Source organism: Culex pipiens, chromosome 1, assembly GCF_016801865.2.
Source record: "Culex pipiens pallens isolate TS chromosome 1, TS_CPP_V2, whole genome shotgun sequence".
Lineage (NCBI taxonomy): Eukaryota > Metazoa > Arthropoda > Insecta > Diptera > Culicidae > Culex > Culex pipiens.
Window position 1 is genome coordinate 104978617 of NC_068937.1, and position 26751 is coordinate 105005367.

At 46.5% G+C, this 26751-nt stretch overlaps 2 protein-coding genes and 1 pseudogene across 2 annotated transcripts; 2 read left to right on the top strand and 1 right to left on the bottom strand.

Moving 5' to 3' along the window:
* The first annotated feature begins 1051 nt into the window (after window positions 1-1051).
* LOC120422017 (nuclear hormone receptor HR96) lies at window positions 1052-21136 on the top strand. The gene is made up of 4 exons (XM_039585341.2): window positions 1052-3218; window positions 19055-19264; window positions 20281-20493; window positions 20558-21136. Exons 1-4 carry the CDS (start codon window positions 1419-1421, stop codon window positions 20756-20758), a joined length of 2424 nt encoding a protein of 807 aa, XP_039441275.1. The 5' UTR covers window positions 1052-1418; the 3' UTR covers window positions 20759-21136.
* A 1919-nt stretch (window positions 21137-23055) lies between these two features.
* On the top strand, window positions 23056-24191 carry LOC120422022 (uncharacterized; annotated as a pseudogene).
* Window positions 24192-25179: 988 nt separating this feature from the next.
* LOC128092380 (uncharacterized) lies at window positions 25180-26478 on the bottom strand. Its single transcript, XM_052706098.1, has 2 exons — window positions 25835-26478; window positions 25180-25750 (listed from the first exon to the last, which is right to left on the bottom strand). Exon 1 carries the CDS (start codon window positions 26317-26319, stop codon window positions 25891-25893), a length of 429 nt encoding a protein of 142 aa, XP_052562058.1. The 5' UTR covers window positions 26320-26478; the 3' UTR covers window positions 25180-25750; window positions 25835-25890.
* Between the last annotated feature and the right edge of the window lie 273 nt (window positions 26479-26751).

Below are 26751 nucleotides of genomic sequence, written 5' to 3' on the forward strand. Positions count from 1 at the left end.
TTGACAGATCATTTGCTAAAGATTCAGCAACGTTTGCTGGTATTTCAGTGATCAAAATTAGATTTTGCTTGTAATTGAAAATGTTTCCAGTACTGTTATTTGTACATTTATTTCATCAATCGTCCAAACCTAAAAAACAGGTGGTTAGCATCGATCCATTTGTTATTAACAGTTTTTTTACTTTTGTTTCTAAAGATCGCAATACAAAATAAAAAAAACAACACATTTGGAAGAGGATTTTCTCTCGGCAGCATCCAAACAATAAGTCATAAGTGACATTTCAGTTTGACAGATATGCAGTTACTGATTTTTCAGCAATTTTTTTGTTCATTACCGAATTTCAGCAAAAGTGATGATTACTGAATCGCATTCAGTTAATTATTTTACTGAAATGGCAATCCAAAATTTGCTGTGTGGGATTTGACAGCGAGCATTTGGCGAAAGTGCGGCGCGTCGTTTCGAGGCTGATGTGCCGCGTGTCTTTCTCGGGAATACGCGCAATAACCTGTTAAAAAGTAGTCCACATCTCAGCTAAGGACAGTAACTTCTTACAAGTCATGCTTAAACTATACGAAATAAACTAAATCTAGAGTAAATTTTCAAAAGGTCCTATGCGACAAAATTAGGCAAACTGAGTTATTTATTGCATCACGTTCTGCAAGCCAGAAACTACACTATCCGCTGATCCAATTTCTTAAAAGCTATTTAATTTGTAAGTTATTGATAAAATACAAAACAACCTAAAATCAATCTCAATAAATTCTACACCAAATAAATATAGGTCGTTTTACCTCATGTCCTATGTGCATTCGATTTAATTTAATTTAATGAAAAATTTTGTTTAGTGGTCGACCCGTTTAAAAAAAAAACTCCGCAATATGATTTTTACATTTTTGATATGAATCACCCTACATCATCCCACCCCTGCGTCCCTGATTGCGCAAGCACCAAAACATCCAAAAGTGAGAACTGTCACCCAGAATCACAAAAGAAAAACGTCAGATTTGTTTTCATCACCCTTTTTACTTTTTGCTCGTTCGACTTTTTTTCTCCTCTCAGCAGCTGTGCAAGTGCCCGTCCGTACATCTCCGCGATTGACTCATACGATTTTTGTTATTTTGCTGCTTTCCTTCGCGTTGTTCCGTCCTCCCTGCCTTCGTCGGTCGTGTGGTCAATTTATTATAATTAAATTTGATTATATTAGAATTGCGTGTGCGCTCGTTCGCTGGTTGTTGGAAGAGCGAAAAATTTGCCTAGCGGGAGGTGTTTCGGGAACCATGTTCCAGCAGGTCGTCGTCGCGGTTTGGCCACTATCGATTCGAGGAGCGTCGATTATTCGATAAGCAGCAATAAATCTAGGGGAGAGTTGATAACGCGCGAGAGATAAGGACGACGGACGGACGGAGTGCGCGCTAATCATGGGCACCGAAAACTCGGATAAACCCGGTGGCGGTTCAGTCGACGGCACGATGGCACCGATGGCGGGGGTGAGCAAGATTTGCAGCGTCTGCGGGGACAAGGCGCTCGGGTACAACTTTAACGCGATGACCTGCGAGAGCTGCAAGGCGTTCTTCCGGCGGAACGCGCTCTCGACGAAGGGTTTTACGTGTCCGTTCAGCGAGAGTTGCGAAATTACGGTGGTCACGCGGCGGTTCTGCCAAAAGTGCAGGTTGGACAAGTGCTTCGGGATCGGGATGAAGAAGGAGTACATCATGTCGGAGGAGGACAAGGCGTTGAAGCGGAAGAAGATTGAGCAGAATCGGGCGCGGAAGCGGATGTTGAACGCGGACGGGAGTGTGGTGGGGGAGGTGGGGACGGTAGGGGGTGGACTTCTGGAGTCGGCGGATCTTCCGATGAAGATAAAGCGCGAGGGTAGCGAATCCGCGGACTGTTGGAGCAATTCTCCGTCGGAGTTTATGACGGCCACGGCGACCATTCTGCAGCAGCAGCAGCAGCAACTGACGGTTCCAAATGTGGCCATGTTTAACGGAGGGGTGCCTTCATCGCCGAACGATATAAGCAATTCATCAACTTCATCGTCGCACAATCTAACGATGATGACTTCAACGACGGCGTCCGGGTTGGATGGGTCAGTAGGAGGAGGAGGAGGAGGAGCGGCAGACCTGTTATCAGCAATGACAGCCGCGTTGCCACCTCAGATGGGCAGCGGCGATTCGCCTGCGAAATCAAACTCTACTCCGTCGTCGTCGTCGACTTCGCTGAACGGGGAACCGCCCCTCACGATCGATTCCAGCGCCGAGGAGATCGTCCATCGGATCGTCACCTACCCGACCCAGGCCAGCCAAACGATTGCCTCTCTCATGAAGACGCCCCAGGACGCCGTGTTCGTCATGTCCAAAGTGATCAGCTCGCAGTGCGACGCCCTCAAGCTGATCTCTCACTTCATAACCGCTCCCGGCGACGCCCTACAAATCATCAGCAAGATCATGAACTCCCCGCTGGACGCCCTGACCGTCTTTGCCCAGTTCATGTCCTCCCCCACGGACGCCCTTCAAATCATCGGCAAAATCATGTCCTCTCCCGCCGACGTGCTCCAATTCATCCAACAGCTCATGAACCAACCCGAAGACGCCGTCCAAATCATGAACAAATTTATGAACACCCCCGCGGAAGCCCTCCAGCTCATCAACAAAATGATGAACCACCCGGAAATAACGGAAACCATCAAGGAAGCGGCCGCCGACACGTCCCAACGGGACGAAGACGACGACGACGATGAAGACGAAGACCCCAACGTCCACCCATCCATCCCGCAACCCCCCGCCGACATCAAACAGTTCATCCTGAACGCCACCCAACCCGCATCCCCCTCGTCAACCTCCCTCTGCTACGACGCATTCCCACTACCGGAACCTCCCCAACCGCCCTCGACTGATCCGCCAACCGACGACCTCTTCGCGGACATCGAGAGCAAGTCGATCCTGCCCAACACGCTGGAATCGATTCTCGTGCAAGCGATCCGGCTCGAGTACGAAGGGTACAACGGGTCGACGTCGTCGGGATCGAGCTCCGGCGGAAGTGGTGGAAGTTCGGGGGGAGGTCAGGCGCAGCAGCATCTGCACGGGATTGGCAACAGCATCGAGCTGAACGATGCCGAGCGGGCCAAGCTGAACGAGCTGATTGTGGCGAATAAGGCGCTGTACGCGCCCGTGGACGAGGATCTGGGCTCGCTGATATCGGAGGATTGTCGGATAAAGGTGAGTGCACAGGTGGTTTCGATTTGGTTTGTGTCTTTGCAATGTTAGCTTATGCTGCTGGTTGGTGTCCCTGCTTAAAAGAGAAAACAATACGTATAGTAACCAAAGACGATTCAATTTGCAAGCAGATTTTTATTGGATATCCACGATTTGTCTCGATGCTATAAATAAGTTTTCTGGGCGTCAACGGATTGCTCGAGACGTTTTCCGTGAAAGATGCCATTACTAGGATAAAGATTTTCGAGTGTGTCAGATCGTTTGCTACATCGGGCCTCGTGATGCAACATCCGGGAGTGTACTTGGTCTGGATATTTGACGGTGTGAGGATCCATTGTCATTATGTGATCATCGCGTACCTTTCTATATTCCGATAGACCTAATGTTAGGATATCTTAATCGGTACTTTGATCGTACGTGCGTTGAAAACAGCTCAGATGATCTTATAGTGGTGATTGCGAAGGCGCTCAAACAATGAAAAAAATTAGAAATTTGTTCTATGACACGGCAACTTCTTAGAGGACGTTTTTTGGTTGGTGGCGGTGGCGACCGGAAAGGACCTGTTTTGTAACACTTTCAGGTCATAGAAGTGTACAGCGTAAGCAAGTCTCCAGATCGTAACCAGATAGTTTAAGCGAAAGTGGATGAGGGAGAAGTATTGTGGCAACTGATAGGCAAGAACGATGACTGCTTCCAAAGTAATCCACAGATTGGAGCTAGTTTCTTTTTCAACTACTTTTTAAATTACTTCTTAATCTGTTGGCCATTGAAGACTAAGGACTGGCGAGCTGGAAGCAACTTCCGGGGTGATCGAATCAACATGTATTTTGTCTTGGACAGATTCATGGAGAGCAGGTTTGTTTGGCGATAGTCGTCCAGGAGTTCCAAGTCCTGGTTAATTTGGCATTGAATCAGATTGTTTTACTGTGTTGATCAGCCGACCTGGTTGTCATCGATGTAGAGACCAATCGTACCACGAGTGATAGTTGTGGCTGTTCAACTTGAAGTTTGCAAACTTCTGGTCCGCCATCTTGCCGAAAGAATGTTTCGCAAATCTCAGCGTGACTACAGCAAATTTTTGCGCAGGGCTGTCTTCGCGCACCATCGCTTTAGAACCTTTCATTCCAAAGAAAAATGATTAACTTTGTGTTCCTCGTCCCAAGATCTTGCAGGAACAAATCCATCGTTCGTCCACGAAGTTCACTATTACACTGAAGCCACGTCGGCTTTTTTCTTCCCCGTCTCCCTTTTGGGTTAGATTCCGTTGACGAAAATGACACAAACACCCGAAGTTAAATATTCGTATATCTTAAAGAAACAAGTTTATCAGTGTTGATCAGCATTGCTGTCGGTTACGCTGCGTACCAATTCTTGGGAAAACCTGGTTTTCCGTTAGCCTGCCCCTCTCTAGCAGAATTTCACTGTGGACCGGCACCCCGATGAAAATAATTCCACCAAGTGTTTTGTGGGGGAGTCGTTGATCAAAGCTGCTCGATTTTCTGTAGACATGGTGCAGATAAAGTTGGCTCCTTTCAGTTCTGAATTTACAGCATTAACCGACGAAATCGCTTCAGCATTGGACTCAAAAGCTTCTCTTTCGGCAGAGTCCATCGTGGCATCGAGACGCCGGAGGAGTGCAGTTCTCAGCCACGTTTAGCACAAAACCTTGCCGAACAGAATAGAACTGTTGGCCAAGGGAGCAGTCAGCACTGGATTTTCGGTCACAATGGTGAATGGATTCACAATCGCCATTATGTTCAGAAATATCTGCTGATCTCAAGTGTCGCCGTCTGCCGTAGAAATCTTTATCGTACGACTCCGATTGTAGGGTTGAATCAGTGTCGTTCTTTTTGATTTTATTTCCATTTTGGTACTAATCGTCGTCAGATCAGGCACATTCTGAGACGTCTTTGATCTGCCAACCATTGCTGGTAAAAATGAATATATTTTCCCGACCTCGGCGCTGGTCGCTCTTATCCGGACTGCTGGAGTATTCCAGGAACCTGTGGAATGTCGCGATTTGGAGGATGGTCCTGGTGGTGATTGAGCTTCTAGGGGCAACGGCTTCGGCGCTGAAAAAAAGAAGGTGCACCTGGTTATGTTACACAAAGAACAAAGAACTTTGAAAAAAATCTCATAAAAATAAGTAATAGGTTCAAATCTTGAGAGCGAGTCCACGAACAGGGCATACCCCTTTGTATGGGACGTCGTTTGGACCTCACCAATCTGCCTGAAATTTTCAGGGGTTGTTTGTACATATAAAACTAGCATCTGGCCAAAATATGAGCATTCTAGGTCAACGAGAAGTGGGGCAAATCGGGACACAAAGTTTGAAGGTTCAAAAACGACAAAAATCATAAAATGGCTATAACTTAAGCAAAATTCAATTTAATTTCAAAATTCAAAATGCATCTGAAAGGGCTTCAAAAATGCAACAAAATGCAGGGTAGAGCATCCCAATTGGTCAAATCTAAAGGGAGTTATTGGCATTTTAGTGAAAAAATAGCATAATTTTCAAACTGAAATAAAAAAATGTTCCATCCAGATATCAACTCGGTTCGACCTGCAGCTTGTAGGGGACATCTCTAGAGTTTTTTTTGATTAGGTCCTATAAACATATGAAAGACAATAGTTTATTGGTCCTTTTCAAAAAAAAGTCTGGATCTGGAACTACCATCTGAGACTGAGAACGCTTTGGGTAAGGCAGTTTAACATATTGAATAAACACTTTTACTTTTAGTGAATTTTTTGGTTGTAAATTTTTACTCGGGGGACCCCTTAGATCCCATTTTCTGGTGATAATTTTATCATATTCGTGTTCCTGAGACAATTTCACAATTTCCCTGGACTGACCGAGCCTGGTTATAAAGGCTTAGAATGGAGACGTATGCCCCGCCCCTTGGCGCCGGTTATCCTATACCACTTTCGCTTTTTGTTGCAACGCTTCCACGCAACATGACCACTTCCCAAACACGGACGGGAACTTCAAGTACCTTAAAGTTTGCACCCTACGGTAACCCGACATTTTCCAGACATGGAATGACACCGCAGATAGAGCTTTAAGAAAAGCAATTAATTAGAAAATTTAAAAAAGCGAAGAATCATCAACAGCTTTGACGATTTTTTTTCTTTCAATCGCTATTTTAGTAAATTATTAGCCAATCAATGACCAATGACGTGGTTTTTCTGTCAGCCATGAGATGCAGAAAAACTTACCTTTTTAATGCGGAATATGATATTGATAGAAAAACTGAAAAAGATCGCAGCAATCCTTGGTCGCGGTTGGTTGACAAGAATTTGCGCTCCGCGTTTTTTTTTGGTTTCTCCTCGTTTCGAATTATTCATCGTGACGTTTTACGGTTCGTGATTTTTAGACTTTCCGGCGGGACATTCCGTAAGAAGTTCTTTCGGTAGTGTAGTGGTTTTGAGTGGTACAAGAATTCAGACGGATTTTTGCAGGTTTTCATGTGATTTGGGTGTTGTGAAGAAGTGACACTTTGATGAGAAATCTCGGTCACCGAACGGAGTTTTTTGAAGCCATTTGTTAAATTTTGGTCAGTAATTTCTGCCGATACAGGAGGTGGCCTTCAAGAGAAAAAATGGGTGGATTTTCCAAGTTTTTATTGTTGTAAAGTTGTGAAAATTGCTGAGGAAAATGTTGAAGGAGTTGAGTAGTGAGTGAAGGGGGCGGGAGTAGGCAACGTTTGCTGAGATTGGCGGCTCGATTTCTGAGCGGCTCAAAATGCAGGCGGCTCGAGAAGTCGCCGGATTCGTGACGAAATCGGAATGTAATCGCTGCCGGTTTGACGGATGATGCTGCTTTTCGGGTGAGAAACTTCCAATTGGAAATATGGAGCAGCCGTGACTGACTGGTTACGGTGTTCGCTTTGTAAGCGAATGATCCTGGGTTCGATTCCCATCTGCTCCAAACGAGAAAGATCAGGAAATATGAATTTTTGAAACTCTAAACATGAACGAAACATCAAAGTCGCTTGAACCGGGGTTCGATCCCCCGTCCTTTGGATTGGTAGAATTAGGAATACCACTACTACAAACTATATACGTGCTGGGTCTTTGTCCATTTGACAAGGACTCGGAAGTGCTAAATAACGTTTGAATCCGATTGATGCAAACGTTCTTTAGGGCGGGGCTTGTCGATTCAAGCTGAAGTACCTCGCGCACGGCTAGCCTGCGTAGAAATGGGTCACCGAAGCTCGGCAGAGCTAACACCTGCCAAATGCCTATGCGAGTTATTTGCATGTATAGGATTTAAAATCTAAAATACATGGAAACAACTCAATTTGTAAGAAGCGACCGCGTGGTCCCGTTTGGTTGGTTGCACACACACACACAATATGATATTGATAGAAAAACTTTAAAAGCAAATTAAAAATTTATCACATCCTTCTCGCAGAACAACTTCCCTCGATTCTTGCCGCTTTGGAATAGGCTGAAAATGAGAAAGTTCAAAATGGCAGCTTTGGGTTGAAAAAAAAAAGACCTCACAAATACACTGAAATTGATTACACGTACATAGTGTAAAACGAGAGAGCTCGTGCTGTGTGTTGATAGGCAGTTTTTTTTTTTATGAATATAAAATTGATATATTTCCTGCATGTTTGAGTCGACTTGACCTTTTTTCTCTCGTAGGTTCCAAAAGACTCTCGAAATAAAAAACGGTAGCCGGGGCCGAATCGTGGGTGACGATGTCATCAGCACAGAGTTATCTGCCTTGACGAAATCGCTCCAGCACCGGCACGATCCTTTTGCATTGGACTCAAAAGCTTCTCTTTCAGTTCAGAGTCCATCGTTTCTTGCTCGTAACCGATGCAGGATCACAGACACAGCTTTACCCTCCCAGCTTATCGGTGACATCGATACGTCGGAATAGTGGAGTTCACAGCCGCGTTAATCAGCGCAGAATCTGCATAATAGTGACACACACATCCACACATCTCCACCCAACTTCTGCATCTGCGGAAGACCTCTAATTAGCTTCTTTCAAAAACTTGAATAAATATTTACAATTTCTCATCCTTCGGAAATGTGTAAAATGGCTTGTCCACATTAATCCCTTGCCGATTTCGACAAGTGTAATGCTAACCTGCTTTCGTCCTATTGCGCTAATTAGATATCATTTCTGCAAATCAAATAACATTTTCACCCACAACAAACGATTAAAAACGATGTACGTAAACAACAAACCTGACGGCGGAAGGAAAATGACAGCGAGCGGAAAGCGATATTTTGACAGCGGTCAATGTGGGATATTTTGACAGCGACGAAAAGAGCTTTATGACGTTTCGCGTACGCACAGTAACGCACTATCTGATTTTACTGGCCGGACAAAATTTAACTCTCTTTGATTTGCCAACCATTTCTGGTAAAATGTATTCAGTTATAATATAACGGGATCCACCGGAAAACGATGGAACACGCACTCACGATTCTTCTCTCACGTCCGGGTCACTTCAACCAAAGATAAAAAAAATAAGTCATCCGCATGCTTGAGCACTGAGTTGAATGACAACATCAAGAAAATTTAAATTTTCAAGCTGTTTTAATGACAGATTGCTTAACACCTAAACTCCCAAGCTCGAGAAAAAGGGGGAATTCGTATGGAAATTCCCCCTTTTTCTCGAGCTTGGGAGTTTAGGTGTTAATTATTGTATTCGATAAAAAAAAACTTGCAAAATTACAGAAAATGAATACAAATCAAAACATTTAAGGTGAATCGGGAAGCCTGTCTCAACTCGAGTTTTTGGAAGCATTTTTATAGAAAACACCGTATATAACATAACCTATGTATTCTGCAGACGAAAAAAAAAAAAGGTGCAGGTGGTTATGTTACACATGACCAGTATGACAAAGAACTTTGCTAGATGATTGTTGAAATTTTCGATTAGAACGTCCGATCCAAATTTCCCCATGATTCCCTTATAATTACACAAGACAACTCTGTTGTGGTCTATTTCGTAGCTCTGAAACAGGCTGTTTAATTTGTAAAGTTTTAAGACATAATATCAACGTCTTATCGAACTAAGGGGATGAAAATTGCAAGTGGAGCTGAACTGCCCTATTCAGGGCTCTAATTGATTACGAAATAGTTATTCTAAATTTCCAGAAACAGATTTTAGAAGTTTAACAGTCATTTTTCCCCAACTCTTATGGTTCGGCAAATGTCCCCCCATCGGAACATCCCCGGGGCCTCCGGCCACTTCGGAATGTGGCCACTACTGCCGAAATTTCAAATTTCATGTCCAGTATCAAAATCCATAAAGTTTAATAGGGACCATCCATAGACCACGTGGACACTTTTTTGGGAATCTCAACCCCCCCCCCCCCCCCTTCGTGGACAATTGTCCATACAAAAAAAAACCTTTTGTATGGAGCGTGGACAATCGCTTACCCCCCCCCCCCCCCCTAAGTGTCCACGTGGATTATGGATGGTCCCATACCCATATTGCAACAACTCTTATGATTCGGCAAATGTCCCCCCATCGGAACATCCCCGGGGCCTCCGGCCACTCCGGATTGTGGCCACTACTGCTGAAATATCAAATTTCATGTCCAGTATCAAAATCCATAAAGTTTGATACCCATATTGTACCAACTCTTATGGTTCGGCAAATGTCCCTCCATCGGAATATCCCCGGGGCCTCCGGCCACTTCAGGTGGTTGCCACTACTGCCAAAATGTCAAATTTCATATCCAGTATCAAAAACCCTAAAGTTTGATACCCATATTGCCCCAACTCTTATGGTTCCGCAAATGTCCCCCCATCGGAACATCCGCGGGGCCCTCCGGATTGTGGCCACTACTGCCGAAATGTCAAATTTCATGTCCAGTATCAAAAACCCTACAGTTTGATACCCATATTGCCCCAACTCTTATGGTTCGGCAAATGTCCCCCCATCGGAACATCCGCGGGGCCGGCCACTCCGGATTGTGGCCACTACTGCCGAAATGTCAAATTTCATATCCAGTATCAAAAACCCTAAAGTTTGATACCCATATTGCCCCAACTCTTATGGTTCGGCAAATGTCCCCCCATCGGAACATCCCCGGGGCCTCCGGCCACTCCAAGTGGTGGCCACTACTGCCAAAATGTCAAATTTTATGTCCAGTATCAAAAACCCTAAAGTTTGATACCCATATTGCCCCAACTCTTATGGTTCCGCAAATGTCCCCCCATCGGAACATCCGCGGGGCCCTCCGGATTGTGGCCACTACTGCTGAAATGTCAAATTTCATGTTCAGTATCAAAAACCTTAAAGTTTGATACCCATATTGCCCCAACTCTTATGGTTCCGCAAATGTCCCCCCATCGGAACATCCGCGGGGCCTACGGCCACTCCAGGTGGTGGCCACTACTGACAAAATGTCAAATTTCATGTCCAGTATCAAAAACCCTGAAGTTTGATACCCATATTGCCCCAACTCTTATGGTTCCGCAAATGTCCCCCCATCGGAACATCCGCGGGGCCCTCCGGATTGTGGCCACTACTGCTGAAATGTCAAATTTCATGTTCAGTAGCAAAAACCTTAAATTTTCATACCCATATTGCCCCAACTCTTATGGTTCGGCAAATGTCCCCCTATCGGAAAATCCCCGGGGCCTCCGGCCACTCCAGGTGGTGGCCACTACTGCCAAAATAATAAATTTCATGTCCAGTATCAAAAACCCTACAGTTTGATACCCATATTGCCCCAACTCTTATGGTTCGGCAAATGTCCCCCCATCGGAACATCCGCGGGGCCCTCCGGATTGTGGCCACTACTGCTGAAATGTCAAATTTCATGTTCAGTATCAAAAACCTTAAAGTTTCATACCCATATTGCCCCAACTCTTATGGTTCCGCAAATGTCCCCCTATCGGAACATCCCCGGGGCCTCCGGCCACTCCAGGTGGTGGCCACTACTGCCAAAATGTCAAATTTCATATCCAGTATCAAAACCCTAAAGTTTGATACCCATATTGCCCCAACTCTTATTGTTCCGCAAATGTCCCCCCATCGGAACATCCGCGGGGCCTCCGGCCACTCCAGGTGGTGGCCACTACTGCCGAAATGTCAAATTTCATATCCAGTATCAAAAACCCTAAAGTTTGATACCCATATTGCCCCAACTCTTATGGTTCCGCAAATGTCCCCCCATCGGAACATCCGCGGGGCCCTCCGGATTGTGGCCACTACTGCTGAAATGTCAAATTTCATGTTCAGTATCAAAAACCTTAAAGTTTGATACCCATATTGCCCCAACTCTTATGGTTCGGCAAATGTCCCCCCATCGGAACATCCGCGGGGCCTCCGGCCACTCCGGATTGTGGCCACTACTGCCGAAATGTCAAATTTCATATCCAGTATCAAAAACCCTAAAGTTTGATACCCATATTGCCCCAACTCTTATGGTTCGGCAAATGTCCCCCCATCGGAACATCCCCGGGTTCTACGGCCACTCCAGGTGGTGGCCACTACTGACAAAATGTCAAATTTCATGTCCAGTATCAAAAACCCTAAAGTTTGATACCCATATTGCCCCAACTCTTATGGTTCCGCAAATGTCCCCCCATCGGAACATCCGCGGGGCCCTCCGGATTGTGGCCACTACTGCCGAAATGTCAAATGTCATGTTCAGTATCAAAAACCATAAAGATTGATACCCATATTGCCCCAACTCTTATGGTTCGGCAAATGTCCCCCTATCGGAAAATCCCCGGGGCCTCCGGCCACTCCAGGTGGTGGCCACTACTGCCGAAATGTCAAATTTAATATCCAGTATCAAAAACCCTAAAGTTTGATACCCATATTGCCCCAACTCTTATGGTTCCGCTAATGTCCCCCCATCGGAACATCCGCGGGGCCCTCCGGATTGTGGCCACTACTGCTGAAATGTCAAATTTCATGTTCAGTATCAAAAACCTTAAAGTTTGATACCCATATTGCCCCAACTCTTATGGTTCGGCAAATGTCCCCCCATCGGAACATCCGCGGGGCCTCCGGCCACTCCGGATTGTGGCCACTACTGCCGAAATGTCAAATTTCATATCCAGTATCAAAAACCTTAAAGTTTGATACCCATATTGCCCCAACTCTTATGGTTCCGCAAATGTCCCCCCATCGGAACATCCGCGGGGCCTCCGGCCACTCCAGGTGGTGGCCACTACTGCCGAAATGTCAAATTTCATGTCCAGTATCAAAAACCCTAAAGTTTGATACCCATATTGCCCCAACTCTTATGGTTCGGCAAATGTCCCCCTATCGGAACATCCCCGGGGCCTCCGGCCACTCCAGGTGGTGGCCACTACTGGCAAAATGTCAAATTTCATGTGCAGTATCAAAAACCCTAAAGTTTGATACCCATATTGCCCCAACTCTTATGGTTCGGCAAATGTCCCCCTATCGGAACATCCCCGGGGCCTCCGGCCACTCCAGGTGGTGGCCACTACTGCCGAAATGTCAAATTTCATGTCCAGTATCAAAAACCCTAAAGTTTGATACCCATATTGCCCCAACTCTTATGGTTCGGCAAATGTCCCCCTATCGGAACATCCCCGGGGCCTCCGGCCACTCCAGGTGGTGGCCACTACTGCCAAAATGTCAAATTTCATGTGCAGTATCAAAAACCCTACAGTTTGATACCCATATTGCCCCAACTCTTATGGTTCGGCAAATGTCCCCCCATCGGAACATCCGCGGGACCTCCGGCCACTCCGGATTGTGGCCACTTCTGCCGAAATGTCAAATTTCATATCCAGTATCAAAAACCCTAAAGTTTGATACCCATATTGCCCCAACTCTTATGGTTCGGCAAATTTCCCCCCATCGGAACATCCGCGGGTTCTACGGCCACTCCAGGTGGTGGCCACTACTGACAAAATGTCAAATTTCATGTCCAGTATCAAAAACCCTAAAGTTTGATACCCATATTGCCCCAACTCTTATGGTTCCGCAAATGTCCCCCCATCGGAACATCCGCGGGGCCCTCCGGATTGTGGCCACTACTGCTGAAATGTCAAATGTCATGTTCAGTATCAAAAACCTTAAAGTTTGATACCAATATTGCCCCAACTCTTATGGTTCGGCAAATGTCCCCCTATCGGAAAATCCCCGGGGCCTCCGGCCACTCCAGGTGGTGGCCACTACTGCCGAAATGTCAAATTTAATATCCAGTATCAAAAACCCTAAAGTTTGATACCCATATTGCCCCAACTCTTATGGTTCCGCTAATGTCCCCCCATCGGAACATCCGCGGGGCCCTCCGGATTGTGGCCACTACTGCCGAAATGTCAAATTTCATGTCCAGTATCAAAAACCCTAAAGTTTGATACCCATATTGCCCCAACTCTTATGGTTCGGCAAATGTCCCCCTATCGGAACATCCCCGGGGCCTCCGGCCACTCCAGGTGGTGGCCACTACTGGCAAAATGTCAAATTTCATGTGCAGTATCAAAAACCCTACAGTTTGATACCCATATTGCCCCAACTCTTATGGTTCGGCAAATGTCCCCCCATCGGAACATCCGCGGGACCTCCGGCCACTCCGGATTGTGGCCACTTCTGCCGAAATGTCAAATTTCATATCCAGTATCAAAAACCCTAAAGTTTGATACCCATATTGCCCCAACTCTTATGGTTCGGCAAATTTCCCCCCATCGGAACATCCCCGGGTTCTACGGCCACTCCAGGTGGTGGCCACTACTGACAAAATGTCAAATTTCATGTCCAGTATCAAAAACCCTAAAGTTTGATACCCATATTGCCCCAACTCTTATGGTTCCGCAAATGTCCCCCCATCGGAACATCCGCGGGGCCCTCCGGATTATGGCCACTACTGCTGAAATGTCAAATGTCATGTTCAGTATCAAAAACCTTAAAGTTTGATACCAATATTGCCCCAACTCTTATGGTTCGGCAAATGTCCCCCTATCGGAAAATCCCCGGGGCCTCCGGCCACTCCAGGTGGTGGCCACTACTGCCGAAATGTCAAATTTAATATCCAGTATCAAAAACCCTAAAGTTTGATACCCATATTGCCCCAACTCTTATGGTTCCGCTAATGTCCCCCCATCGGAACATCCGCGGGGCCCTCCGGATTGTGGCCACTACTGCTGAAATGTCAAATTTCATGTTCAGTATCAAAAACCTTAAAGTTTGATACCCATATTGCCCCAACTCTTATGGTTCGGCAAATGTCCCCCATCGGAACATCCGCGGGGCCTCCGGCCACTCCGGATTGTGGCCACTACTGCCGAAATGTCAAATTTCATGTCCAGTATCAAAAACCCTAAAGTTTGATACCCATATTGCCCCAACTCTTATGGTTCGGCAAATGTCCCCCTATCGGAACATCCCCGGGGCCTCCGGCCACTCCAGGTGGTGGCCACTACTGCCAAAATGTCAAATTTCATGTGCAGTATCAAAAACCCTAAAGTTTGATACCCATATTGCCCCAACTCTTATGGTTCGGCAAATGTCCCCCTATCGGAACATCCCCGGGGCCTCCGGCCACTCCAGGTGGTGGCCACTACTGGCAAAATGTCAAATTTCATGTGCAGTATCAAAAACCCTACAGTTTGATACCCATATTGCCCCAACTCTTATGGTTCGGCAAATGTCCCCCCATCGGAACATCCGCGGGGCCTCCGGCCACTCCGGATTGTGGCCACTACTGCCGAAATGTCAAATTTCATATCCAGTATCAAAAACCCTAAAGTTTGATACCCATATTGCCCCAACTCTTATGGTTCGGCAAATGTCCCCCCATCGGAACATCCCCGGGTTCTACGGCCACTCCAGGTGGTGGCCACTACTGACAAAATGTCAAATTTCATGTCCAGTATCAAAAACCCTAAAGTTTGATACCCATATTGCCCCAACTCTTATGGTTCCGCAAATGTCCCCCCATCGGAACATCCGCGGGGCCCTCCGGATTGTGGCCACTACTGCTGAAATGTCAAATGTCATGTTCAGTATCAAAAACCTTAAAGTTTGATACCAATATTGCCCCAACTCTTATGGTTCGGCAAATGTCCCCCTATCGGAAAATCCCCGGGGCCTCCGGCCACTCCAGGTGGTGGCCACTACTGCCGAAATGTCAAATTTAATATCCAGTATCAAAAACCCTAAAGTTTGATACCCATATTGCCCCAACTCTTATGGTTCCGCTAATGTCCCCCCATCGGAACATCCGCGGGGCCCTCCGGATTGTGGCCACTACTGCCGAAATGTCAAATTTCATGTCCAGTATCAAAAACCCTAAAGTTTGATACCCATATTGCCCCAACTCTTATGGTTCGGCAAATGTCCCCCTATCGGAACATCCCCGGGGCCTCCGGCCACTCCAGGTGGTGGCCACTACTGGCAAAATGTCAAATTTCATGTGCAGTATCAAAAACCCTACAGTTTGATACCCATATTGCCCCAACTCTTATGGTTCGGCAAATGTCCCCCCATCGGAACATCCGCGGGACCTCCGGCCACTCCGGATTGTGGCCACTTCTGCCGAAATGTCAAATTTCATATCCAGTATCAAAAACCCTAAAGTTTGATACCCATATTGCCCCAACTCTTATGGTTCGGCAAATTTCCCCCCATCGGAACATCCCCGGGTTCTACGGCCACTCCAGGTGGTGGCCACTACTGACAAAATGTCAAATTTCATGTCCAGTATCAAAAACCCTAAAGTTTGATACCCATATTGCCCCAACTCTTATGGTTCCGCAAATGTCCCCCCATCGGAACATCCGCGGGGCCCTCCGGATTATGGCCACTACTGCTGAAATGTCAAATGTCATGTTCAGTATCAAAAACCTTAAAGTTTGATACCAATATTGCCCCAACTCTTATGGTTCGGCAAATGTCCCCCTATCGGAAAATCCCCGACACTCCAGGTGGTGGCCACTACTGCCGAAATGTCAAATTTAATATCCAGTATCAAAAACCCTAAAGTTTGATACCCATATTGCCCCAACTCTTATGGTTCCGCAAATGTCCCCCCATCGGAACATCCGCGGGGCCCTCCGGATTGTGGCCACTACTGCTGAAATGTCAAATTTCATGTTCAGTATCAAAAACCTTAAAGTTTGATACCCATATTGCCCCAACTCTTATGGTTCGGCAAATGTCCCCCCATCGGAACATCCGCGGGGCCTCCGGCCACTCCGGATTGTGGCCACTACTGCCGAAATGTCAAATTTCATATCCAGTATCAAAAACCCTAAAGTTTGATACCCATATTGCCCCAACTCTTATGGTTCCGCAAATGTCCCCCCATCGGAACATCCGCGGGGCCTCCGGCCACTCCAGGTGGTGGCCACTACTGCCGAAATGTCAAATTTCATGTCCAGTATCAAAAACCCTAAAGTTTGATACCCATATTGCCCCAACTCTTATGGTTCGGCAAATGTCCCCCCATCGGAACATCCCCGGGGCCTCCGGCCACTCCGGATTGTGGCCACTTCTGCCGAAATGTCAAATTTCATATCCAGTATCAAAAACCCTAAAGTTTGATACCCATATTGCCCCAACTCTTATGGTTCGGCAAATTTCCCCCCATCGGAACATCCGCGGGGCCCTCCGGATTGTGGCCACTACTGCTGAAATGTCCAATTTCATATCCAGTATCGAAAACCCTAAAGTTTGATACCCATATTGCCCCAACTCTTATGGTTCCGCTAATGTCCCCCATCGGAACATCCGCGGGGCCCTCCGGATTGTGGCCACTACTGCTGAAATGTCAAATTTCATGTTCAGTATCAAAAACCTTAAAGTTTGATACCCATATTGCCCCAACTCTTATGGTTCCGCAAATGTCCCCCCATCGGAACATCCGCGGGGCCTCCGGCCACTCCGGATTGTGGCCACTACTGCCGAAATGTCCAATTTCATATCCAGTATCAAAAACCCTAAAGTTTGATACCCATATTGCCCCAACTCTTATGGTTCGGCAAATGTCCCCCCATCGGAACATCCCCAGGGCCTCCGGCCACTCCAGGTGGTGGCAACTACTGCCGAAATGTCAAATTTCATGTCCAGTATCAAAAACCCTAAAGTTTGATACCCATATTGCCCCAACTCTTATGGTTCGGCAAATGTCCCCCTATCGGAACATCCCCGGGGCCTCCGGCCACTCCAGGTGGTGGCCACTACTGGCAAAATGTCAAATTTCATGTGCAGTATCAAAAACCCTACAGTTTGATACCCATATTGCCCCAACTCTTATGGTTCGGCAAATGTCCCCCCATCGGAACATCCGCGGGACCTCCGGCCACTCCGGATTGTGGCCACTTCTGCCGAAATGTCAAATTTCATATCCAGTATCAAAAACCCTAAAGTTTGATACCCATATTGCCCCAACTCTTATGGTTCGGCAAATTTCCCCCCATCGGAACATCCGCGGGGCCCTCCGGATTGTGGCCACTACTGCTGAAATGTCCAATTTCATATCCAGTATCGAAAACCATAAAGTTTGATACCCATATTGCCCCAATTCTTATGGTTCCGCAAATGTCCCCCCATCGGAACATCCGCGGGGCCTCCGGCCACTCCGGATTGTGGCCACTACTGGCAAAATGTCAAATTTCATGTGCAGTATCAAAAACCCTACAGTTTGATACCCATATTGCCCCAACTCTTATGGTTCCGCAAATGTCCCCCAATCGGAACATCCCCGGGGCCTCCGGCCACTCCAGGTGGTGGCCACTACTGCCGAAATGTCAAATTTCATATCCAGTATCAAAAACCCTATAGTTTGATACCCATATTGCCCCAACTCTTATGGTTCGGCAAATGTCCCCCCATCAGAACATCCCCGGGGCCTCCGGCCACTCCAGGTGGTGGCCACTACTGCCGAAATGTGGTGGCCAATTCCAATTCCCGCTCATGCCGGCTGGCATGTCTTGGCGTGTCCATGCCTCCAGGCTATCTGCTCCCGGGCCTCCAGGCCATCTGCAAACGGGCCACCAGGCCATCTGCTCCTGATGTGGTCTCGTCGACGGCCAGCAACAGACTGAATTTTCGGGACCGACCGAGCCGAGTTTTGTTAATTTAGATCGGGGACGTATGCCCCGCCTTTTTGCACCCATTCTCCTACATCTCCTTATTCGCTTTTTGCCGCGTCGACGATCCGAAAATTATGAGGTAGAGTGGGGGTGATTTTAGATACATCAATCTCACGTCTCTATATTGACTGATTGGGAAACGTTTGTTCAACCAACCAGCGTGCACCAAAAAGAGGGGAAATTTGCCGAGAGGGGAATTCGTCACGTAACGTTTTCGCTTCGCGAAAATTTTGGATTGACACCCCGTATAGAAACCTTAGGACAAAGTTCTTTGTCAAAAACGATAGCTAGCAATCTGTCGAGTCCAGAAATAGATTTTAGTTGACAAAGAGTTTGGTAGTTTGGTGGCTGTAAATATCACTTCATACTTCATTCTATCTGAATCACCCAACGACCAGCGGTCAGTCGCAATCTAATCTATCTTTTTTTTTTTTTTTTGCTCGTCGTCGTCGTCGGCAAAAGTGCCACCTGTTCAAGCAAGTACATCTGTTAATGACCTTTTTTACCGACAATTCGACAACGTTACGTTGCGAGCAAGAAGTAAACAAAATAAATCTGCACTTGCAAGCTGCGGTCGCGTTATCGCACCGGACTGTCCAATCCATTCAATTTGCTTTGTGTACGAAATTACGAAAAAAAAGAAGTTGGTGCGTGCCTGCACCTGGAGATAGCTTTGGGCAGCACGTTTCTCCAGGACATTTTCGATAATGTTCGCTCACCGCGTCAGCGCTCTGTCTGCTTATCTGGACTCAACTTTATTGTTTTTCTTTTTTTCCAGTCCAATCAAAACCAGCACGACCCGCTGCTGCTGAAGGTGATAAATCTGACGGCAATCGCGATCCGGCGGCTCATCAAGATGTCCAAGAAGATTAGCGCCTTCAAGAACATGTGCCAGGAGGACCAGCTGGCGCTGCTGAAAGCCGGCTGCACGGAGATGATGATCCTGCGGTCGGCCATGCAGTACGACTGCGACCGGGCCAGCTGGAAGGTAAGCGAGGGTCGGAGGGGGGGACATTCGAACAATTGCAATACAGTCGACTCTCTGGCTGTCGATCTTCTCGATATCAATATTGCTCCATGTACCGATGAATTCTTCTGTCCCTTCAAACTGCATACTTCGATTGTCTTTATTCCTCGATATTTTCTCTTGCTTGAAGGATCTCTTCCTCGACGGTCCCTTGGATTCTATTTGCTTTAAACATCTATTCCGGTTGTCAATAATTTCACTTTCTCATGGCTTGCATAGACATTTTTCTATGAGAAACGAAGCTTTGAAGGGTGTTTGACATCTCTTTGTTTTTGTTTGCTGGACGTTGCCATGATTCTCTCCCATAGCTGGTTAGCAAGAAAAAACAAATTTCAATCGAGTCTTCATTGTGCATCGTTCTTTAAACTGATGCTTCTCTTCCTCGACGGTCCCTTGGATATTGACAACCAGAGAGTCGACGGTATTAATGATTTATAAAATTATATCCAGATTGACATTGGCCCTATAACATTGTTTTGCTAGAATAATGCTTAATTTGTGTTTTTGTGATGTGCTGAAAATCTGTCAACCAGGCATCTCTGCTCACACTGTCATTTGACTCTCACCTCACCTTCCAATCACCTGGCCCATGACTGCATTCAAATGATTGCTGTCACCACACTTACCCACACAAGCAAGAAAGAGATAGGAAAAGAGAGCAAAAGAAAGAGCATGTGTCGTCGTGTCGCCCGGCTGTTTGAGTATGGGGCTCGGCATTCTCTAGGCGCTGTCAGTGAAAATGCAACGATGATTGCTGACTCCCGAGCTCTTTCAAATATTAGCTATTTCTGTCAGTGTTTCAAGCATTGTTATTTTATGGGTTTTTTTTTCTTCCGTAGGTTCATCTTTACAGTTGACATCCCAATTTTGATTAAACAAAATTTCATCAAAATTGTTTTTAACATGCGATAATTTCAGGAAAACCGACATTTATAAAAGTTTCGTCTACAGTTAAACTTTTATCATTTTTTTTCCAGATACCCCACAGCCAGGAGGAGATGTCCAATCTGCGGGCGGACGTCCTAAAGCTGGCCAAGGGAAACGTGTACCAGGAGCACGAGCGCTTCATCCGGACGTTCGACAAAAAGTGGCGCTCGGACGAGAACATCATCCTGATCATGTGTGCCATAACGCTGTTTTCGCCGGACCGGCCGAAAACGGTCCATTCCGATGTGATTAAGCTGGAACAAGTTGGTTGAAAAATTGGGCTTCCTTTAAATCAGTTTAATTACGCAATTTATTGTTCCACTGCAGAACTCGTACTACTACCTGCTGCGGCGATACCTGGAGAGCATCTACCCGGGCTGCGAGGCGCGGTCCATCTTTCTGAAGCTGATGCAGAAGATCTCCGAGCTGCACCGGCTCAACGACGAGATCATCAGCGTGTACCTGGACGTGAACCCGGCTCAGATCGAGCCGCTGCTGAGGGAGATTTTCGACCTGAAAGTGCACTGAGCGCGCGACAACCGCTACTGTAACACATAGACATCACAAAAACGTTAGCTCTTTATCAGAAATGTTTGGTATAATCGTTATTTCATAGCTGGTTCTACTGAAAGTGAAAATAAAAACAAGTTTTACGCTGTAAGTTAGCCCCTATTAAGAAGATCGCCTAGTGAATGTTGTTTGTTGAGAAGCTTTAACGTGGAGTTTGTAGAGTTTATTGTATTTATAGATAAATAATATATATTTTTACACCCGAGTGAAATCGGAACAGAAACTACGCAGTACTAGTTGCTTAGGTCATAAGAACAATACTTTACTGTTGTAACTGGTACACATTTGCAGTAATGTGAGAATGTATACTGAATAAATGCTATGTTTATAACAACGTTAAAATTTATTCTTATTTATCTTTATGCGACTTTAAGTCACTTCAATTCTGGTATATTGCTGAATAATCAAGAAACAATAAGTTCTTTTACAGTAAATACATAACAAAGTTTTGGAGTTTCTTTTAGCTGTGAGTTGCATCATAAAGCCTTTGTAGATGCGTTTAATAATCAGCTTCCCGAGGCCCAGAAATTGCTCCGCCTTGTTACGCAGCTCAGAAACCACGTCATCATCTCCTCCGCGAGATCAAAGAACTCCGGCATGGTAAAGAGATCTTTCCCGGTGACTCCTTGCTGGGCCGCATCGCCGCTACCGGCAGCGACCACGCTTGCAAACGACCGCCCCCATCCAGGAGGGAACGCTGGGTTGTCCGCTGGATCCGTTTGCTGGCCAGCTGCAGGAACGGCTGCGATCGTACTTCGCTGAGGAGGATGGGACGCTGCTGCTTTCTTCTTCCTCTTTTCCTGCTCCTCGAGGTAGGCCCTGCGCGCGACGCGTCCGCGGTAATTACCGGTATGGTTGCCGTCACAGTTGGCGCACTTAATGCGTGCACACGCCTCAGAGATGTGTGATTCACCGCACTTCACGCAGCGGGGCTGGCAGTTGCAGTTCCGCGAGCAGCCGGCTTTCTGGCATCGGTGGCATTGCACTGCGTCCGTCGGGTTTTTGGAGTAAAACTGCCAGTTTGCCCAAAAGACACCCTTAGTGTTTGATTTTTGACGGTGCCGCGGTCGAGGTACAACGGGTACAGAGTATTAATACCGGGGACTGTTATCTTCCCCGAGAGGACTTTTATTTCCAGTGGAGTTATTCCGGCACGGTCAGGGATCGGGCGGTCTTGGTACCCCTGCAAGACGACCTGAACAGCTGTATTCTTAAGACTGGTTGCAACGCGGCTCTACTTTGTTCTAGCTGTTTCATTTTTCAAATAGAACTGAAACAGACCACCCGCAACGCGGAGTTGCAGTTTTATTTTTCGAGCAGTATTTTGAAACCGGAATAAAACTGCTCGACGAGTTTGTTTCAAACGTGAGACGATTTGGAACTGGAATAGAACTCAGTTTCAAAAAAAAAAACAGATATATAGAGATATCCACGTATTCTTACACACACACTATGATGCTGTGTTGATAATCATACGCACACAATTAAAAGCATTTTTTTGAAACAACATTTAGATCAGCGCGTTGCGAGCACCGTGTTCTAGTTTCATTTCCGCCAGTTCTAAAAATTTAAAACTGCTCGCAATTTGAAACAATTATAAAACTTCGCGCTGCAGACAGTCTAACAGCGTCGAATGTGTAGAACTTTTTACGCTTCAATAAAGATATCCACGCGCGAGAGTGTGTTAGTTTGGAGTTTAGTTACACGCAGACATAGGCAAATCGAGTAGAATGATTCGTCTGTCAAAATCCTGTCCTGTCCTTTGTTATATTTTGATTTTGACAGACGAATCATTCTACTCGATTTGCCGATGTCTGCGTGTAACTAAACTCCAAACTAACACACACTTGCGCGTGGATATCTCTATTGGGTTCTAAAATGGAACTTAAATTTGTGTTATTATTGTTCACAACCAGTGCTGAAAATGTCAGGGGTCATGACACGAAAAACCGTGACATAAACAAACCCGGCGCAGTCGTGAGTGCCCTAACTCATTGAGCAAAGTGATCAGAAATCTAGTCAGAAATGGTTTTTGATTGTGTTTTTACCGTTGTATATAAAAATTGACATTGGCCTTAAGGACCCTATTCTTCCACAACCAGGTCGTAGACGACTCGTAGTTTTTTTTCTGTCAAATGGTTACAGAGCGGATTCGGTACACGCAAAAAAAATGTTTTGTAGAATCAGCCTGTACGAGGTTTGAACAAGGGGGTTGACACTCGATCATTCTGGAATCATTCCAGTTTAATTCCAGAATGATTGGAATGATGAGAATGTTTTGCTCTATAGTATGAGTTTTTCATATTAGCGTGTAAACGTCGAATAATCAAAACAAAGCAAACATGTTGTTTCATCACACACGTGTCTTTAAACGATCCTGTGTTCGTTCGATTGCTGCCGTGACGGACACTGTCTCAAGGTGGACCCGGTGGAGAACCAATTCGGCGAGGACGCCCCGACACGTACTGGCCATACTCGGAGACCTCGAACGGTGACCGGGGAGATGCGTCCGATTGCTCTGGTGGGGATGTTCCGCGGAGGAGATGACCCTGGCCAGGACGGCAGTGTCACCGGCAAGTAACAGTTCGCGGACGCGGAATCCGAACTAGCCGCATGCTGCGCGGAATACGTTTCCGGCCGTGCTGCCGATTGAATGTCCGTCGGAGGATTGCCGGATGAACAATTCTGGTGGCCGTGACGCGTGGCTCCAAGTTTATTAAGTTCCAGGAGAAAACGATCCAGGAGCATAGCAGTCGAATTCCCGTGGGACACATTCCGCGCCTGTTGACCGTCGCGGTGAAACGCAGTCGCGATCTGAATAAGTCCAAGGATAGCGAGACGAGCAACGAACTGGCCGAATTGGCCAAGGATGACGCGAATTGAGAGCAGTTTGACGCCGGAGATTTACGGCCTTTTGGTCGTGAAGAAAACGCTGTAGATAGGAGATCACGGTGTGGCCAAGGCGCAGATGATGGGCTACATCGATCATGATTGTATGAACGCTCGTGTGGCGATTCCGGCGTACGGCCGTTACAACTCACCATCTAGCAGAACATCCAACTGCCAGCCGCTCTGCTTGCCCGTTTGACCTTTGCTGGCTCATCCTAGACAATCCGGACCGCAACATCTTCGTCTGGCCAAACACATCACCTTCGTCCATAGCTACGGAAAGCTGCCGCTATCGCGCATCAAATCTCTGGACATGTCTCTGATCCGCGGGTGGACATTTCCAACAGACGGAAGGGCCTCCTACATGTCATCCTTGTCGACTTCGTCGGCCAGCCGAAACCGAGTTAGGGTCAGCGAAGATCATATCGCAGTTGTTGTGTCTTCGTATGCGTTGACAATGTACTCGGACAGTCCCAGCGGAATAACTGCCACTTTGCGCTAGGGGACCATCCACAAACCACGTGGACACTTTTTTGGAAATCTCACCCCCCCACTTTTCCCCCCCTTGTGGACAATTGTCCATACAAAAACAATTTTTTGATATAGAGCGTGGTCAAACGCCGTACCCGTAAAGTGTCCACGTAGTTTATGTATGGTCCCCAAGCTCAAAGTGGTAGTTATTCTGGACAGTCCCTCATTGTCAACGCATACGAAGATACAACAACTGCGACATGATCTTCGCTGACCCTTACCCGGTTCCCGTAGGAGGCCCTTCCGTCTGTTGGAAATATCCAAAGACTCGCTGAAACAAACCGAGCAAAAAAGAGCAGTCCAAGAGCAGTCCGTAAGCTACTTTATAAATGACTCAAATTACTCCCGTCACTAGCGTGCCCAGGGTGGGGCAACATGGGGCAGTTGCCCCACCATCCTCGGAAATTTGTTCTAAAATTGGGCAGGGGGTGTCCATAAACGACGAAATTTTCAAAACTCTAATATTTTTGCCCCACCTTCCTTGAGGACCTGGGCACGCTAGTGACTCCCGTACCAACAAATCTTTCTTAATTCACAGCATCCAAAATACGTCGGACAAGATTTTTGCGCTGGTGCGGAGGTTGGCCGGGGCGAGCAATACGGTCAAGGTCTCAGACGTAATGGAGCGCTGCACGACCAAAGGCTACAAGCCGGGCCAGGAGGATCCTGCATCAAGGAGTTAGAGGATCTGATCGTATAGCAGGTCAACCAGACGCGGATGAAAATTACCTTTATCTAAACGAGATTTGTGTTTTTATACTTACACTCCAATTTTTGTTCAAAAAGATTTGTTTCTTTTAGCGATTAAATGCCTTTTTTGTACCTGCATATTTTTTCACCTGGATTGAACTATAAATCATTCAATATCTAAATTCTCCTCAGACTTTTTCATCCAAATGGTTCACGTTTTTCCTTGTTACAATGTACAAAGACTAGATTAAGTTTTAAAGGCAGTAAAACTTGCCTTTGAATAAATTTTATTTTTTTTTTAACCCTGTAACGCCCAGAGCTGTTCACTTAGCGTAAAAAAGTTAATGGTAACATTTTGGTACAATAATGCAGCAAATAAACTACTTCGGCCCAAATCTGTGCTCAAAAATTGAACTTCTGAGCATGTTCTAATTGTTTCTACGTGATGAGCTGTGACCTAGACTGCGACAGCTTCCGGTCACGTTACTGTTAGTTGTGCGGATGCGTTTGCGGCTGCTGACCCGCGAAAGCTTCATTGCATCAGTCCATCAGTGCAGGGAGAATACTCGACAGAACCTGGTAGTAAAGGGAAGGACCGGTACCAACGTCCGCCAGGATGATCGGCTACCTCGTCGACAGGTTCACGGCCTGCCTGTCGTGCCTGTTTGACGACCTGCCTGTCGGACTCCAGGATTGCGGCGATGATGGACAGTTCAGCGGCAGCTGCACTCGATAGAACTCGTGTCACAGACGAGGTCCTTCTGGGTCCAACCAACGACGTCCGACCCTTAGCACAGTCAAATGTCGTGGTTCAGGCCTTCCTCGCTAAAGCGGTACTAACTGTAAGAAACGTACACAAATAAAAAGAACATTCATTAATTTCATATGTAATCAAGTCAACCTGCACGGCCTTCCGGTGCTCACCTGGTCCTTCCCTACAGCGGCGCCTTCTGTAGTAGGACGTGCCTCAAGAACGCGATTCAATTTCCGGCAATAACACCACCATCCTGACCAAAGTCATCTCCATCATTTGTCAGCGGGAACTCCCAACCAGAACCAGCGGACGCTAGAGCGGATGCATCTCCCCGGTCACCGCTTCGGTGTCCCGGAACACGACCATCACGTGTCCAAGAAGGTCCTCGCAGGACCGGTTCACCACGAGACAGTCCTCCGCCAGGGCAACCTCCAAGTGGAGACGAGACAGTGATCGTGATGGTGGCGGCCGCGACAACCTTCTCCACCATGCTCGTTACTGGATTTTCTCCAAAACTTACTCCTCCACCGACCAGCTCCGCGAAGTACACCTCCTCGTTGGGTAACACCTCCGCAAGGGCATCTGCTTGCCACAAACGACGACGGAACACACGACGCATGATGAACAGGTTGATCGGATTTGATTTCAAAAACATGTTTACTTTTTTCTCCAAGAAAATGACAGCTTCAGGTTGCTAACACGCAAAAACAAAATCAAGTAGAAACGGAATAATCACGTTTATGCCGGCATCATTCCAGAATAATTCTGGAATGAACAGAATGATTCGAATGAAAATATTCGATGTGTCAACCCCCTTGGGTTTGAATCAACAAAATTTTTGTTGAATATAATCAACGCCGATTTTGCGTTGAAACAAACCTTGATTTTCTTAATTCCACAAAAGTCTTTTGTTGTTTTGAAAAAGCTGCTTTGACGTTTAGCGTTGATTCAACAAAAAACATGATTTTCAAATCAACAAAACGTTTTGTTGATTCAAATATGCCTTATTTTTCTGCGTGTAATTCAAGCAAAACAATGTAAAAGGAACGAAGCCGAAGTGTAAACAAAGAGTCTATCCTACTCACGT